The sequence below is a fragment of the Otolemur garnettii genome, unplaced genomic scaffold (assembly GCF_000181295.1).
Source record: "Otolemur garnettii isolate 467f Iridium unplaced genomic scaffold, OtoGar3 scaffold00088, whole genome shotgun sequence".
Taxonomy (NCBI): domain Eukaryota; kingdom Metazoa; phylum Chordata; class Mammalia; order Primates; family Galagidae; genus Otolemur; species Otolemur garnettii.
The window spans coordinates 7665023-7683180 of record NW_003852483.1 but is presented as its reverse complement, the minus strand read 5'-3'; the positions used below and the strand labels follow the sequence as shown (position 1 = coordinate 7683180).

The following is an 18158-nucleotide window of genomic DNA, read 5'->3' as shown; positions in this document are numbered from 1 at the left end:
GCCGAGCCAGATAGTCTTTTCAAGAAATGGAGCTGGACCAATTGGATATCCATATACAAAATAATGAATTTACATATAGACTTTAAACCCAAACAGAAAATTCAAAACTAGAGAAGCAGGAAAAAAAACGGAGAAAAACATCTATGTGACCTTGGCTTTGGGGATGAAGGTTATATCACTAAAAAGCATGACCCATGAAAGCAAAACTGGTATCAATGAAAAACTTCTGCTCTGTCAAAGACAATGTTAGAATGAAAAAACAAGCCACAGACTATTAGAAATTACTTGTAAAACAAGATTTGTACCCAAAACATACAAAGAATTCTTAAAACTCAACAATGAGAAAACAACCCAATTTTAAAATGAGCAAAAGGTCAGAATATATACCTCATTAAAGAAAATATACAAATGGCAAATATGAAAAGATAGCCAATATCATGTATCATTTGGGCAATGCAAATTAAACAAAACAGGATTACTCTATACATCTCTTTAAATGGCCAGAATCCAGAACACTGACACCACCAAATGCTGGCATGGCATATGGAGTAATAGAAACTCTTGTTGTTCCTGGTGGAAATATATAATGACCAGCCATTTAGGAAGAATTTGGCAGTTTCTTACAAAGACAAACAGTATTACCATACAATTGGGCAATTACACTGTTAGGTTATTTACTTAAATGATTTGGAAACTTATCTACAGAGAAACTTGCCAGGGCCCCCCAGGTCATTAGCTCTGGACTAGCAGAGATAGTCTTGGTCACTGCTTTATTCATAATTGCCAAGAGCTAGAAGCAATCAAGATGTCTTTGAATAGGTGAATAAACAAACAAACTGTGGTACATCCATACATTATTGTGCTTTAAAAAGAGGTAAGGCTTGGCGCCAGTCACATACACTGAGGGTGGTAGATTCGAACCCAGCCCTGAGCCAGCTAAGCAACAATGACAACGGCAAGAAAAAGAGCCAGGTGTGGTGGTGGGTGCCTGTAGTACCAGCTACTTGGAAGGCTGAAGCAAGAGACTCGTTGAGGTTGCTGTGAGCTGTGATGCCATGGCACTCTACCAAGGGTGACACAGTCAGACACTGTCTCAAAAAAACCAAAAAGAGCTAGTAAGTGATAAAAAGACATTGATGAATTGTAAATGCATAATGCTAAGTGAAAGACGCCAGTCTGAAGAGACTACATACTATATGATTTCAGTTAAGTGGCATTCTGGAAAAGGCAAAACTACAGAGATGGTAAAGGATCAGTGATTGTCAGAGATACATGGAGACTGGGGTTTGAACAGGTAAACAAGAGGAATTTTTTTTTAAGGCAGTGAAACAATTCTGTATGATACTTGTAATGGTTGATAAATGACACTGTATTTACCAAAACTCAGACAATTTCATAGAACAGAGAGTAAACTTGATGTATATAAATTTCTTTTGAGACAGAGTTTCACTTTGTTGCCCTCAGTAAAGTGCAATGGCATCACAGCTCACAGCAACCTCAAACTCTTGGGCTCAGCTTGGAGCCTGTAGCTCAAATAGCTAAGGCGCCAGCCACATACACCAGAGCTGGCAGGTTTGAATCCAGCCTGGGCCTACCAAACAACAATGATAACTACAACCAAAAAATAGCTGAGCACTGTAGTGTGTGCCTGTAGTCCCAGCTACTTGTGAGGCTGAGGCAAGAGAATTGCTTAAGCCCAGGAGTTTGAGGTTGCTGTGAGCTGTGATGCCATGGCATTCTACCCAGGACAGCTTGAGGCTCTGTCTCAAAAAAAAAAAAAAAAAAACTCTTCAGCTCAAGTGATTCTGTTACCTCAGCCTCCTGAGTAGCTGAGACTGCAGGCACTGCCACAACGCCTGGCTATTTTTAGAGATGAGGTCTTGCTCTGGCTCAGGCTGGTCTGGAACTCAGTATCCTCAGCCTCCCACAATGCTAGGATTACAGCTATGAGCCACCGCGCCTGGCCAATGTATACGAATTTTTTTTTGAAGTTTTTTTTCTTTTTTTGGAGACAGAACTTCAAGCTGTCCCCCTGGGTAGAGTGCTGTGGCATCACAGCTCACGGCAGCCTCCAACTCCTGGGCTCAAGTGAGTCTCCTGCCTCCGCCTCCCAAGTAGTTGGGACTGTAGGCACCTGCCACAGTGCCTGGCTATTTTTTTTGGTTGCAGTCATCATTGTTGTTTGGCGGGCCCAGGCTGGATTCAAACCCGCCACCTTAGGTGTATGTGGCGCCTTAGCCACTTTAGCCACAGGTGCCAAGCCTGTATATGAATTTTTAAAAAATCATTTAGAAAATCAGGGGATCCAGGATGAAATATAGAATGTGACAGATCAATCTATGAATCTTACTACAAATTTGTGAAACAGCCTCACTGAAGGGGATGGTGGGGGTGGGGTGGGGGATAAGGTGCTAACTTAAATAACTTTGGAAATCAGCTTGGCACCTGTAGCTCAGCGTCTAGGGCACCAGCCACATACACTGGAGCTGACAGGTTTGAATCTAGCTTGGGCCTGCCAAACAACAATCACAACTACAACCAAAAAATAGCTGGGCGTTATGGTGGGCACCTATAGTCCCAGCTACTTGGGAGGCTAGGGCAAGAGAACTGCTTAAGCCCAAGAGTTGGAGGTTGCTGTGAGCTGTGACACCACACCAAGGGCGACATGGTGAGACTCTGTCTCAAAGCAAAACAACAACAACAACAACAAAAACGTTTGGAAATAAGTCTTTAAGGTTAGAAGCAAAAGGAACTACACAAAAGCAGTGTACTCTAGCTGATAAAGTTATTATCCACAGGTTAATTCTGCTACTGCTGTACATGTGAAATGGAGTAAAAAAAAAGACGAGGGAACCCAGTGTTTCACCGCTGGTATGGGAGGTTACAGATGAACAAGAGAGGTGTTAAGAATAATCCATGTGGTAATGGGTTAAAGTTGGACACATCACTGTGAACATCATGTTTGGAAGAATATACGTATGTTAAATAGTGTATATACATATACATTTATTTATAAATGTATATATACATGAGCTAGTAAGACATATTATCTCCTTGCTCTGTAGCTGAAAAAGCCTAGAACTGAAGATACCTCAACTAGCACACCTAGCAACCAGATTTTAGTTTCTAATACCTTTATCAATTAAAAAAACAGGTCTTCTTGGGAGGAATGGCTGATTCTAAGGTTGCGGGAGAAAATATACAAAAGGAGCATGGAACATCTTACAGAGCATGGAACATTCTTACAAAGTAAAAAAGTGCTTACAAAAAAAAAAAAAGAAAGAAAGAAAAATGAAAAGTCACAATGATAAGATACACCAAAGGAGTATAAAAGCCATCTGAAAGACCTCTCAAGAGACAAAGCTGGGGAAAAAAAAAAAAAAGAGAGACAAAGCTGGAACAATTTGAGCAACAAAATAAGGTAGTTTGGGATTATAACACTACGTATAAATTTCCATGAGTCTATACTAATATAATAAACAAAGGAAGAGGAGAGGGATAGGTCTCCCATGCAGAAAAATGCTAAATAATTTATGCAGATACCCTGACCTCAAGGAACAAACTCCCCACTCGAGTGCAGGCTGCACACAGTGACTTGCTTCCCAAGAGTACAGTTTGGACAGGAAGAAAAAGAGTAACTTGAGCTTGATAAACCTGACACCACCTCAATCAGGTAATCAAGGTCATATGCAATGAGAAAAGCATCTTATTTCTATGATCTTCCTCCTTAAAGCCTATAATACCAACCTAATCATGAGAAAAACATTGGACAAATTCAATTGAGGGCATTCTACAATACACCTGACCAATCTTCTTAAACAGTCAAGATCATCAAAGACAAGGAAAGTCGGCCTGGTGCTATGGCTCACACTGGTAATCATAGCACTTGGGAGGCAGAGGAGGGTGGATCACCTGGGCTCAGGAGCTGAGACCAGCCTGAGCCAGAGCAAGACCCCATCTCTAAAAAAATAGCCCGGTGCTGTGGCAGGTGCATATAGTCCCAGCTACTCAGGAGGCTGAGGCAAAAGATCACTTAAGCCCAAGAGTTCAAGGTTGCTGTGATCTATGATGCCATGGCACTCTACCAAGATCAACAGAGTAAGACTCTGTCTCAAAAAAAAAAAAAAGCAAGGAAAAGTCTGAGAAACTGTCACAGGTGAGAGGAGCCTAAGGACAGATGCCAACTAAATGTAACATGATATCCTGGATGAGACCCTGGGACATATAAAGGACACTGGATAAAATCCAAGGCAATTTAAGTATTGATAACAATACCTTGATATTGGCTCATCATTTGTAACAAACATACCACACTAATGTATAATATTAATAATATAGGCAACTATGTGTGGGATTTATAGGAACTCTCTGTACTAGCTTTGAAATTTTCTACAAACCTACAACTGTTCTAAAGTAGTTTATTGTCAAAAATTAATGACAAGTTAGTTAGATATGGTGGTGCATGCCTATAGTCCCAGCTATTTGAGAGGCTAAGGTGGGTGGACTGCTTGAGCCCAGAAGTTAGAGGCTGCAGTAAGCTGTGATGGTGCCACTGCACTCCAGCCTTGGCAAGATAGATTCTGTCTCAAAAAATTAAAGACAAAAAGGCAGCACAGTTTTACACATGCTAAATGGTTTAAAAACACTTTATAAATGCTACAGTACACACGATACTTTATCTTAACCAAGTGCTGAGGTGTGCTCACGGGTATGGAGTCAGTGGCACTGAGTCACGAGGTGGTGGAAGGTGGGTTTTCTGAAATGGGATTGGAAGCTGTACCATCAGGTGTAGGTACGTGTGTCCTTTGTATTCCTCACATGGCTCAGGTCAGCTAGGTGCAGGGCTGTGTTCACTAGTGTTTTTTGAGGATGAAACTGTACATAGGCAAATGCAAGATACTCATTATGCTCAGGTTTTTCCCTCTGATATCAATCACTCTGGAACAAATTTGCATTAAAAAAAAGTATTATAGTAGAACTACAGAAGAAGTAAAACTGGCCTGGTCCTGGTCAGGAAACAAGGACATGCAAATTAATCCATAATGAGATGCCATTATCTTAGAAGATCATTTTTGTAGGACACCCAGGCTCATGGATAAGTTGGTCATTAACCAGCCCGGGACCAAGTACCAAGAGGCACAGGAATGTGACGAGGAAGGACAGAGCGAAGGGGCCACAGGAGATTAGGCAGAAAGCAACACATATTCCCCAACAGCTGTGTCCAGAGGCTGCAATGATGCTCACCAGAGGAAGAAGCTGGTCCACCTGCAAGGATATCGGGGATGCACTGGCCTAACGAGGAAACTGATGCCCAGAGAGGGGAAGTCAAAGAAGTCAAGCCAAGGACTACTGAGTCAGCTGCTTAGGTGGTAAGAGTATGGGCAGTCCTCACTTTGACCTTGGAGCTCCTAACTGTAAGATGGGGACAGTAATAGTTTCTCCCTTCTGGTTTAGAGAGTGCTTGGCATCTCAGTTAGAATGCATTCACTAGATGACAACATCACTTTAGGTAGGCAGTTACACAGCAAAGGCTGGTGAAATGGATAAACTGGAATAGGTGACAATGACGCAGCAATGCAAGAGCCAAGCACGTACTGGCTGAAGGAGGCACCCTGGCTAATATTTTTTTAAAAAATGAAAAGGGGGCTCGGTGCCTGTGGCTTAAGCAGCTAAGGCGCCAGCCACATACATCCAGGCTGGCAGGTTCAAATCCGGCCGGGGCCAGCTAAACAACAATGACAACTGCAACCAAAACTAAAATAGCCGGGTGTGGTGGTGGGCGCCTGTAGTCCCAGTTATTTGGGAGGCTGAGGCAAGAGAATAGCTTAAACCCAAGAGTTTGAGGTTATTATGAGCTGTAACGCTGTGGCACTCTCCTCAAGGAGACATAGTGAGACTCTGTCTCAAAAAAAAGAAAGAAAGGAAAAGGGGGGCTTAGTGCCCGTAACTTAATGGCTAAGGTGCTGGCCACGTACACCCAGGCTGGCAGGTTCAAACCTGGCCTAAGCCTGATAAACAAGGACAACTACAACAAAGAAACAGCTGGGCGTTTCAGTGGGCAGCTGTAGTTCTATCTACTTGGGAGGCTGAGGCAAGAAAATTGCTTAAGCCCAAGACTTTGAGGTTGCTGTGAGCTGTGACATCACAGCACTCTACTGAGGGCAACAGAGTGAGACTTTGTCTTCGATAAAGAAACAAACAAACAAATAAATAAATAAACAGGAAAAGGAAAGGGCGGTGCACATAGCTCAGTGGGTAGGGCGCCGGCTACATACCCTGAGGCTGGCGGGTTCAAACCCAGCCCGAGCCAGCTAAAACAACAAAGACAGCTGCAACAACAACAAAAATAAATAGAAATAGCCGGGTGTTATGGCGGGCACCTATAGTCCTAGCTACTTGGGAAGCTGAGGCAAGAGAACTGCTTAAGCCCAAGAATTCGAGGTTGCTGTAAGCTGTGATGCCATAGCATAGCATTCTACCTGGGGTGACAGGTTGAGATTATGTCTCAAAAAAAAAGAAAAAAAGGAAAAGGAAAGAAAAGAGTTGGATAGCTGGCAGGGGCAGATAAAGTGGGAACCTCTGCCTGCTGGCATCCTAATAAAGGGCGGGCAGCAGGGGCTAATCCCAGTGCCAGTGGTCACAGGATGGGCTACCTGTGGCCCTATTCTTAAAATGACAAGACCATAAACCAAATATATCAAGCCTACCCTGCTTAACTCCTCATGTGAACTAAAAAACTGTGAATAAAATTTATGACCCAAATTAGGGATATCCAAACACTGACTGGACAAGAGACAACATTAAGGAATTATTGTTTGTTTTTTTTGGTGCGAAAATTAAACCATGGTTAAGATAACAGCTCTTACTTTCTCAGTAAAACAACTGACACACTTAGAGAAATAACTGCACAAGATAAACTGAGGTACATAAGAGACTGGCCACAGCCCCAAACTGCAGACTCAGGGTAAAAGCATATGTGGGCCCACTCTGTCACTCTCCCTACTGTTGGTTCTGTCTAAAATTTTCAACAAAGAAGGTAGCTTTCAAAAATTAGTAAAGCCCTTTAGGGAAACCATGCAAAAACTTACGTTTCAAAAAAGCAAACTAAAAAGCAAACCATGATAATTATTTCATATATGTGACATCAACACAGTAACAAAAAAGTGCCACAGAAGCTTTGGATCTACAGAAACCTTTGTGTCTTTATTCACTAATCTGCTTTCCGGTAACTCAGAAGGTAGTAACAAACTATCTTTTTAACAAACTCAAAAACTGTTACAGATGCACAAAGTCTTTTCCATGTTTCATGGTGTCTTGTGTGTCTCACATTCTCACACAGGAAGAAGAGGGGATAGGCAGAAACACCCAGTGCTCCCATCTTTGTCCTATCAACACTGCACTCTACTTTCCGATGTTCCTGCCTAAAACGAATGCCCAATTTTAAAACATAGTAACTTCTGAGAAAAAAGCCAGGCCACCAGTCCTCCCTGAAGATCCCATCTTTTGCCTGAGCCTGGACAGAATGCACTACTCTGATGGTGCCAAGAGGCACCTGCCTGTCCCTCAGCCCCCACCTCTCCATCCACCTCCTGCAACAGAACCAAACCCAGCCTGTGTTTGGTCCTTTGGAAGCAGCAATACAGCCAACTGGACCCTCTCTTACCCTGTGTCTGCTCAAGTGGCCACACTCTGAACACTGGACACCGCCTCACCCATCAGAGCCTACACAGTCCCAGCCAGCGCTGCCCACTAGCCCCACCAGGTCAAACACCTTGTACACTAAGAAGAAATCAAATTTTTTTTTTCTTTTTTTGAGACAGAGTCTTAACTCTGTTGCCCCATGCTAGAGTGCCCACCCTGGCATTATCATAGCTCACAGCAACCTCAAAGTCTTGGGGCTCAAGTGATCCTCTTACTTCAGTCTTCCAAGTAGCTGTGACTATAAGCAACCACCACAACGCCTGGCTAGTTTTTCCATTTTCAGTAGAGACGGGATCTTGCTCTTGCTCAGGCTGGTCTCAAATTCCTGAGTTCAATCTACCCGCCTGGGCCTCCTAGAGTGCTGGGATTACAGATGTGAGCCACCATGCCCAGCCTCAAATCTTTTTTTTAATCCCCAATGTAACACCCTTCATCTGGTCCATGTACGTGGAGAGGCAGCTCTGGCTGAGGGGGCTCCCCCAAACGGACAAGAAGGAAATGATCTCCTCCATCAAAGGAAGAGACTGGGGTCCCTGAATGAAAGAGGAGGCCCAGCAGGAATCCCATATGGACCTAGGCCAGGACTCTTACAGAAGCCAGATGCTCATATCCAGGGAATGGACAATGACCACCTTTCTGCCCTCCACAGAGTGTTCAGGGATAACCCAACAGGCACCATTATTAACCCATTGTTGCCCAAACAGGCAGAATGGCTTATCCAGGATCACATAGCTTCCAAGGGCCAAGGCAGGGCTCAGACTCCCCCTGTGGAGTCACAGTACGGAAACTACAGGGCCAAACACCATATGCAATCAGTCTCCACTCCTGCTCCAGTGGTGCCTGGCTCCTCCAAGGCCCAGAGACTCTGTGTACTGGGCATGCCCTTCCTTCGGCCCCACTTGCTAAGCCTCTAAGCATGCTTGGTATCTCCAAAGACAAGCTGCCCCATCACAGCTGTGCCTGCCTCCAATCCAGTGGAAGGTGGCAAGGGCCATGCCTCCAAGTGCTGGCAAGTGCTGGCCTGGAGGATACTATATGCACGCCTGAGGCCATGTGGATTCTCTGGCTATATCCCAAGATTGTTGAAGATATACAGGTGCCCAGGCCCCAGACCCCTCAGGAAGAAACAGCACTAGGGATCGATGTTGGACTTCCAGACACTTTTTAAATGGAAAGGTCCCTTAAGAATCCTTCTGACTCCCCTGTTCCATATTCTGAAGGTGGGAAAAGGAAGCCCAGGAGGGGAGGGAGTTGCCCAATAGTTAGTGACAAGAGTGCAACCACATGGTCATCATCTTTGGATGCCTGTAGCTGCCTCTCCCCGTCAGACCCTGGGGTCAGGAACATCTTCTGTGCTCCAGGGATTCACAGGACCCCAGTTTCCACCTGCAGCCAGGCTTCTTCATGCCAACAGCAGATCACCACTGCCCTTCGCTCCTCAAAAGGCCCTTGGGTTGCTCAGAGCCTCTCAGCCTCCAACAGCTCTCCGCTCAGGAAATGGACACAGGATGTTCTCAGGAGTTACCAGAGGAGCAGGAAAATCCATTACATACATCATTGGAGACCAGAATTTCTGTTGCTCTGGAAGCAAACACTCAAGGAAGATGGACAAGATGAATCTTACTCTTGATAATTCAGAGCAGTGGACCTTGAGAAGGGTCCTCCACCAATGTTCCTACCACCTCTACCTCCTCCAGCTGCCCACGTGCTGGGAAGAGGGGCAAGTCTAGAAGGTGGTAGGCAGGGGAATTCCCTATGGAGGTGCATTCAGGCTTGAAGGGTAGGTAGAACTTCCAGGAGGAAGGGCAAGCATGAGCACAGGGAAAGGGAGGGCAGTCCCAAGCCAGGCTGTAGGGGCCTGAGCACTACACTCAGGGTGGCCCTCTGGAGGCAAAAGAAGCTACTTTAGAGAGAATAGGGACAAAGATGAGGACAGGGAAGGGCTACAGGTAAAGCAGGGAGGAGACAAAGGCCTGAGTGAGGAGAGAGAGAGCTGCCAAGGCTCAGTCCATAGAACTACCATAAAGTACTTGCTGTGTGCCAGATGCTGTGCCCACCCCAACATCCAATTCCACCTATAGACAAGGATGGTGATACTCCAGAGTCTGGCAGCACGGCACCAAGGTGGCACAAAAAGGCAATGAGGGCATCTAGATCCATTCTCTGTGTCTGAGCTCAGACGGAACTGAGACTGTTCCCAGACCTCCTTCCTCACCAACCCCAAATCATCTGGACCGCATGGATACCAGGGTCTGCCCAGCTATCTATAGTGCCTGCCTGTGTACCCAGTATACCTATTTCCTTGAAACTGTACTGAGGACACAGAGTAAGATGTCCCACAGCCATTAAGGACTAGGAACACCATGTGGCTGACCAAAGTCCATCTAATTCTCTTTCCCACCATGCCAGGAAGCAGAAGGGAGAGGGCACAGTGGGACTTGGGATAGATGTGGTTCTTACTGAGTCAAGATCACAATCACTAGCAGAGTGATTAGGCAAAATGGGCCAGTGAGCACCCTCCCCACTCTTGGACTCAGCCAACACTATACCATGGTGTCAGCAGACACAGGTAAGACCTTCTGACCCTGCCCTCCCACCCTAGTGAGAAAGGCAGCAGGGCCAGCACTGACTCCCACTAATCTACCACAGGACCTTCATCAGCTCTGGTCTATATAAACCCATTTACTTGTCACCAGCCACCGAGCCAGCTTCCTCCCCCTGAAGACTTTATTATCTGTAAATGCTGGGCAGGAATACAAGCAACTCCATTTGCAGTATAATGTGTTAGTAACTCAACCTACTTTAGTTCAAGAAAACTTTTACAAGAATTAAGGTTATTTACCCTTCTACAGGAGAAAAAAAATCTTTGCAATTATTGTCTCCTTAAATAAAGGTTTTTTAAAATCTTAATTTTTTTTCTTTTCTTTTTTTTTTTTTTTTAACCAAGAGTTTCATTTTGTCACCCTCGGTAGAGTGCTGTGGTGTCACAGCTCACAGCAACCTCAAACTCTTGGGTTTAAGCCATTCTCTTGCCTCAGCCTCCCAAGTAGCTGGGACTACAGGCGCCTGCCACAACTCCCAGCTATTTTTTTGTTGCATTTGTCATTTAGCTGGCCTGGGCTGGGTTCAAACCCACTAACCTTGGTGTATGTGGCCAGTGCCATAACCACTGTGCAACAGGAGTCGAGCCAAAAACATCTTGATTTTTTTCAACTGCAAAACTGGCCACAAGTAAATGGTTAACAATAGCCTGTGATGGCATGGGAGTGAGGAACGGGCACACTGTTGGTAATGGTGGTGGTGGTAGTGGTGGGGTGAAGAGGTACAGCATTTTTGGCAACACCTACTGAAACTGTGATGCATGTTCCTCTAAACCAGTGTTCTCAAACTTCCTAATGCTACAATGTATTTTCATTGTTAAAAAGGGGTTGCACCCCACAGGTTGAGAACCACTGCTCTAGACTCTACTAGGTACTTTGAGCAGAAATATTCTCATCCCATCGCACAAAAGAGAAACTGAAGTTTGAACAGAACACCAATCTGTCAAAGGTCATGTGGCCAGTATGTGGGAAAACCAGGTGTTAATAAATGAGCAAGCAGATGTCTAAAGAGCATCTACAGAAACAGATATACCCTCGTCCCAAATCTGCTAAGGGACTCACCCTGCAGATACACACCACAAAATTGAGCCAAGACTCTTCATTGTGCCAAAATGTCTGTGTTGCAATAGCAAAGAGCTGACGACTGAAATGCTCCAATGGGGACAAGTTAGGTCAGTGACAGTCTCTTCTCACAGTGGACACCACGAAACCCAAGCTGTGAACACTTAAGTAGTCTGTGGGGCTGTCAGGGGGGCTGAGAATATACTTAGTGGGGCTGCCTTTCTGAATGCAAAGGGAAGAGTGCTCTAACAGACAACGCCTGGAGGGAGTAGGTATGCCCCAGCACAGGTCGCCAGAAACAGGGCAAGGGCACTCTCACGCCATATTCTTATAGCCTCAGCCTCTCTGTCACACCCCCTCCCCTTATGAGATGGAAGGGCTCTTGCAGGAGAGGCCACATCGCACCCCTTCTGTGCCAGTGGAGCCTGGCTTGCAGAAGGTGCCAATACCTGCTGACAAACAGCAGACTTGAGGTCCTGAGGCTGATGTGGGAGGAGGACCCAGCTACAGCCTGCCTATAGTCAGTCATTCACTGGTGCTGACTGAACACCTGCTCTCCCAGGCATTGACTTAAGCATTTGCTTGGAGGAATCTTTTCTCTCCTCTTTACGATCATGGAAGTTGAATCCTAGTGGTCTCCCCAGGAAGGCAAATGTTCCCCCTGTGTGAGCTGACTAGGAGCTGACTAAGTGGTGAGCCCAGAAACCAAGAGTGAAGTGCTCACCAGGCCAGAGTGAGGTGGGGATGGGAGTGCCCTGTCAGATAAACTGACAAGCTACACACTTGACCACATACCAGACCTTTCCAAATACATGACCCCCACAACAATACTTTCTGGGCAGGCAGGCAATGCTGATGCTGCACCCCCATTTTGCAGAAGGGGAAGCTAAGGCACAGGGAGGGCCTCTTCTACTTAGTACTACATCACTAGCATATGGAAAGGCCAGGTTACAAACCTGGGTGTAACCTCCACAATAGAATTGGGGAGTTAGGGACTAATATTTAGGTGATCTCAAGAGGACTATCCATCTGTCCACTGCCCCCAGAGGCTCTCTGCCAACCTGGTGGTCTATCCTCTTCTCCCCACAGTGGAATGACACAGGCCGCTTAAGTCTCCATCCAAAAAGAACACAGACCACCACAATTAGGAGTAGGGAGGGCTGGACAGGAAGTGGGTGAAGAAAGCCATGCACCCCAGCCAGTGGGAGCGTAATCAGGGTGGTGCGGGCAGAGCGCTGGGCCTGGAGAGGAGACACTGGGGGTCCTCAACCGGCGGCAACCCCAAGCTCCAACTCCCTCAGGCCTCTGTCCACGCCCTTTCCCCACCTCTGAAGTACTCACGGAAGAAGCAGAAACAACCCAAAAGCAGCTGCGCCCAGAGAGGGGAAGTGATTTACCTCAAAATGACAGAGCAGTGGCTACCCGAGCCCTTGCTCGGCCTGTTCCAGCGGGGTTACCCGCATCCAAGGTTTCAACTCTCGGCTCAGCCATCTGCCCTCCCAACCTCACTCTACACCGGAAAACGACCACCGCAGAGCATCAGTCCTTTCGAAGCCCAGCCCCACCCGGACTGCCGAGGCCCGCAAAGGAGCAGGCGGGTAGCCACAGCCAGTAGCCGGGCATCACCCCTCCCGCCGAGGCCGGACCCACACTCACATTCTGCCCGAGACTGCCGGCTCTCGGCTCGCGCCCCCGCTGTCCCTGCGGCCCCACCTCTGGCATTCCCACTGGGCAGGTTGACCTTGGTCGCCGCCAACCCCCGGGCCAGGGACACCGCCCACAGGCCACCGCTCTGAGCGGGTATCGAGGGACCCGGGTCGCGAGGTGGGGCGGGGCGGCGGCTCACCTCCTTGAGTTGCTCCATCTCGCCGCGGATAGCCTCATAGTCCACCTCGAGCTCCTCGAACTGCAGCTTGAGCTGGTGCTTCTCCTCGAGCACCGCCAGCCCGTACTCGGCCGCCTGGATCTTCTCACGCGTGGTCTCCGCCAGTTCGTGGGAGAGCCGCTTCACCTCGGCGCGCAGCCATTCGGGCTGCGCCTCCATCACCAGCCGCGCGTACTCCTCCTCCTCCGACGGCGCCGACATGGTGGCTGAGCCCCAGGCCGGCTCCCACCGAGGATCCCGCAGGCCGGGCCCTTCTCAGCCGCCACCGCCGCTGCCGCGGAGGCCCAGCCCCGACGGCCGCCCGCGCCGCCGCACTGCTCCTCCCCGCCGGGAGCGCGAAGCAGGCTGGGGGCTGGAGTCCCAGTCCGCGCCTTGACTACACGGCCCGTCGTGCCCCGCGTCCGCCCGGCCTCAGGTCGCAATTGGCCTGTGCCCCACGGGGGACGGGCCTTGGGGAGCCCGCGCCGTCGCCGACACCGCCCGGGGAGTTGTGGGTGTGGTAGTCCCTTTCTCTTGCTGCCTACAAGGCCCGACGATCCTCGCGCTCACCTAAGCCCGGCCGTGATTGGTCCACACCGCACTAGCATCTTCCAGGGGTCTGAATTGCAGGGGAGAGAGCGTAGCCGGTGGACGTTTTCTGTGTGCTCCAAGTCCGCGTTGCCGCTCGCCTCCCGCATCCCGCGCTTCCCTGTGTCTACCGCAGCCGGTGCACGGCGATGGGCTGCTAGGTGGGCCAGCGATTGCCGGTATAATAACTCCCCTGGCGGCGGTGGGACTGGATTCCCGACCGTGGAACGAAAGAGGCGGACAGAGCCCAGGGCGCAGCGCGTGAAAAGCGCATCCTAAAACGTAGGTGTACGACTTCTGATTAAAAAAAGACACGAAGGTGTGAGGTGCGCACTGTGCGAACTTCTGTGGGTGGAAATGAGATGGGCTGCAGGAGTCACGGAAAGAATAACCGGCCGGCAGAGGGCGCCCAGGAGTCAAAGGAACGTCAACTCAAGTACTCGGTCTTGGGTACCTCTCAGTCCTGCGGGTACAGTAAAAGCATTTCCATAAGTACCGCGCCTTAGATGTGTTTCATATGGTTGCTGCCTCTGCATCCATTTTTAGTTCTGACTTAAGGTGTTTGAAACGCAGTCGTACCTTCGCCTTTGGCCTAGATGAAATAAATAAACTTTCCTTCCATGTGTGTTTGTTTGCCATAAAACCTACCCTTCTTCATCTCACTGACCCAAAATCCATGACACCTAATGCTCAACACCAATCATGTAAATAAGTTAATCATCTCGGTTTCTTTAGCCAATCCAGAGAGATAACACTCATAGACCTTATTAGGCGTGAGCTCTACGTTCGTCAACTCCTTCCTTCCCTTCCTCCTCTGCTCCCTCCTGCCTGTCCCTCTCTGCCTGCTGGCCTCCCCTCAGGCACCCCTAGTCTCTTTGGGACTGTATTCCACAGATTCTGGGTTTACTTACTGGTTGTACCTCATCTGACGCACGTGGGGATGTAACTGTCCCCCACACCCAATCAGTGCTCTCCTAGAAAGTGGCTATTTCAGCTTAAGACCACTTTCAAGAAAGAGACTTAAAGGCAAAATTAGAAGGAACCATGACAGAAATCACAACACCCAAGTGCTGATACTATTTTCCAGTGAACAGTCCACATTCCAATCGCACCAGGACCCTACACTGCTGTAGAGCTCCAGATCCTGTTACATTCAGTTATCAGGTTTCCTTAGTCTCCTTCAGTCTGACCTTTCTGAGGAGTGCAGGTTAGGGATGGGCATGCTGATGTTTGCTCATGGGTAGATTAGATCTTGTATTTCTGGCAGGAATGTCACTGAGGTGTTGCTGAGTTCTCAAAGCACCCCTTTGGAAGGCACATGATGTTGATTTGCTTATCAATGCTGGAGTTTTTCTTTGTAATTAGTGTTGTAGCAGTCCTTCATTTGTGAGTTGTGTTTTTGCTGCAAGGAAGCCAACCATTCTCATTTATTCATTAGCAGTATGGATACATGAATTTTTGTTTTACTTGTGGATTATCTTCCATTGCTCTTCTTCCTTGCTTTGATGCTCAAATCATGGCAGATTTGGCCAGTGTGAGCTCCTCCAGGCTGGCTCCATTTTTTCCAAACATTATTTTTGAGCACTTACATGATTTCTGGTGCAAGTTGTCCCAAGATTATCTTGTACTCCCCCATGTCCCTGACCTGGAATTGGCCATATCCCCAGGGAGCCCTAATTCTTTCAGTGGTTCGATGTTTTATTTGTATGAGAAAAATGTGTCATATTTTGGCTTGTGAAATTAAAAACTCATTTTTTAAGAAGCTCTGCTATATTAGTAGGAGTAGGATAACCATCTGTCCTGGTTCAGCTGGAACTGTCCTGCTGTTAGCGCTGAAAGTCCCACTGTCAAAAAACCTATCAACCCTGGGTTCATACTAAATGGGAGAGATCCTAAAGAAAGAGAGGAAAAGGAACAAGCCTTGTTTAAATAAGTACTCAGCATGGGAGAGACTGTTGCTGAATGGTGACTTACCCAAGATCACACAACCTGAGAAGCAACACTCATACCAGGCTGGCTTGACTCAGAACCTACCCAGCCCCACCCCACACTTTTCCTATGTAGAGAAAAGGCCATGGGAATCTGGTGCAGAAACTGATCATGGAACTTCACACTTGGAAGAGAGGGCCAAGGTAGAGGGGAGAATAGGAAAGGCTTCAGGCACATTCAGTTACAAATAGGAACTCTCCTAAGTGCTGGGGAGTGCTCACTACCATTGGGGCTTCCTTCTAGCTGGAGGGATAACTCTGGCCATCAAGGTTAGAGGCATGAAGGAGGAGTATGGAGGCCATCATGTGTGATGGATGGTGGTAGGGAGATCAAGAAAGGCTTTGCTGGCTCGGCGCCTGTAGGTCAGTGAGTAGGGCACCAGCCACCTACACCAAAGGTGGTGGGTTCAAGCCCAGCTCAGGCCTGCTAAACACCAACGACAACTGCAAACAAAAAATAGCCAGGTCTTGTGGTGGGTGCTTGTAGTCCCACTTACTCAGGAGGCTGAGGCAAGAGAATCGCTTAAGCCCAAGAGTTTGAGGTTGCTGTGAGCTGTGATGCCACGGCACTCTACTGAGGGTGACATAGTAAAACTCTGTCTAAAAAAAAAGGCTTTGCTGAGGTGACACCTGAGGGAGAACCAGAGTATGGACAGGAATTGGCTAGGGCAAGGCAGCAGGAATAGGGAAAGATAAGAGAAGCAGAGTGGTCCTGGCAGCAAGTGATGGGTTACTCCTTGTTGAACTGGAATGTGTACTGTGCATTGGAAACAGATGAGGAAACAGACTCAAGGCTAAATCCTTGGTATCACTCTTGACTTGTAGCCCCTCAACCATTCAATCTGTTGCAAATGCTGTCTGCCCTGTTTCAGGGCACACCCAGCATGACAGCCTTCAGTTTTCCTCACAACTCCTCCCTGGCCTGAGGCCCATCAACTCTTCCTGGACTGTTGCAATCACCTCCTCACTACCTTCCCTGGCTCCCCTTTCCCCCAGTCTGTTCTCTCTTGGCAGGGCAGCCAAGAGTTCACAGAGACCCAAGTCAGGTCACTTTCTCCCTCTCCCACGGTGGTTACAGCATTGGCCACATACACTAAGGCTGGTGGGTTGAAACCAGCCTGGGCCAGCTAAACAACAAGGACAACTGCAACAAAAAAGTAGCCGGACATTGTGGCAGGTGCCTGTAGTCCCAGCTATTTGGGAGGCTGAGGCAAGAGAATCACTTAAGCCCAAGAGTTGGAGGTTGTTGTGGGTTGTGATGCCACAGCACTCTACTGAGGGTGACATAGTGAGACTCTGTCTCCAAAAAACAAAAAACCCTCCTAGTGTAAAAGCCAAATCATCCAGCCACCTCCAAGACCCTACACACTCAAGAGTGTTGCTTCCCCAACCTCTTTGCACGATTTGTCTTCCCTTAGAATGTCAGCTCTAGGATGAGAGGCAATTTGACAAGGTCTCGAGAATCTCCTAGCCACATCAGAAACTCCAGCCAAGGTCCCATAGGGGTCAGGGCTCAGGCAATGCAGACCAGGCTGGCCCTACCATGCCGCACTCCCTGGACAGGAGGGAGGGAATGCTCAAGAGAACAGAGACAGCCTTGACAGAACTGGCAGGAACAAGGACTTGGAGGATGTCAGCAACGAGCACAGTGGCACCATCTAGAAGAAATGGATCACTTAGCTAGGGGCCTGGGGACAAAGGGAAGCGAACCAGCAAACCTGCTCTGCTTTTATAAGCAAAGGCTCCCTGGGGTCCCAGGTGAAGTCCGGCAGGGTCTTCATGCCCAGAGATGACCTTCATGTGATTGCTTTGGTAGCTCAGCCTCTTCCATTGCTGTTCCCTGGAGAGCTCTGTCTGCCCACATGATTCCTCCTCCTCCTGGAATCCTGTTTCCTTTCTGCCCCTGACTGGCTAAAGAGCAAAGCCATCTCCCATTGGCTGCCTGCATGGATATGTGGCATCCCCCAAATGTCTATACTGTATGACATTGAAGGATCTTTAACCCAAATGTCATTCATTCTATAAATCCCTACTTTCTGTTAGGCCTTGGGAGTTCAGACACAGTAATGATGATGGTGATGAAGGCCCCAGAATACTTCTTGAGCTTTTAACTTACTTCAAGCTCTATGCTAAGCACTATGCAAAGAATATTCACTATCACTCTTAAACCTCACAAACAAGTTACAACAAGTACCATTGTTCTCATTTTATACATCAGGAAACTGCGGCACAGTGAGGTAAATGACCTGCCCAATGTCACATACCTCATAACTGGAGAAGGCCAGGATCTGAACCTAGGCCTATGACTCAGGATCCCACTTTCCCAGCCCCAGGCCTTCCTTCCCTGCGGGGAGC

At 47.9% G+C, this 18158-nt stretch overlaps 1 protein-coding gene across 2 annotated transcripts in view; it reads right to left on the bottom strand.

Annotated features, from left to right (window-relative positions):
* Positions 1 to 13524, bottom strand: part of BICD2 (BICD cargo adaptor 2) — a 71705-nt gene extending 58181 nt beyond the window's left edge. Inside the window, exon 1 of one of the 2 annotated variants that reach the window (XM_012808382.1) lies at positions 13210 to 13524. In XM_012808382.1, coding sequence (XP_012663836.1) covers positions 13210 to 13449 — 240 coding nt within the window. In that variant the 5' untranslated portion in view covers positions 13450 to 13524. The remainder of the gene's footprint in view (positions 1 to 13209) is intronic. The other variant, XM_023516260.1, reaches the window with a different exon arrangement.
* Between the last annotated feature and the right edge of the window lie 4634 nt (positions 13525 to 18158).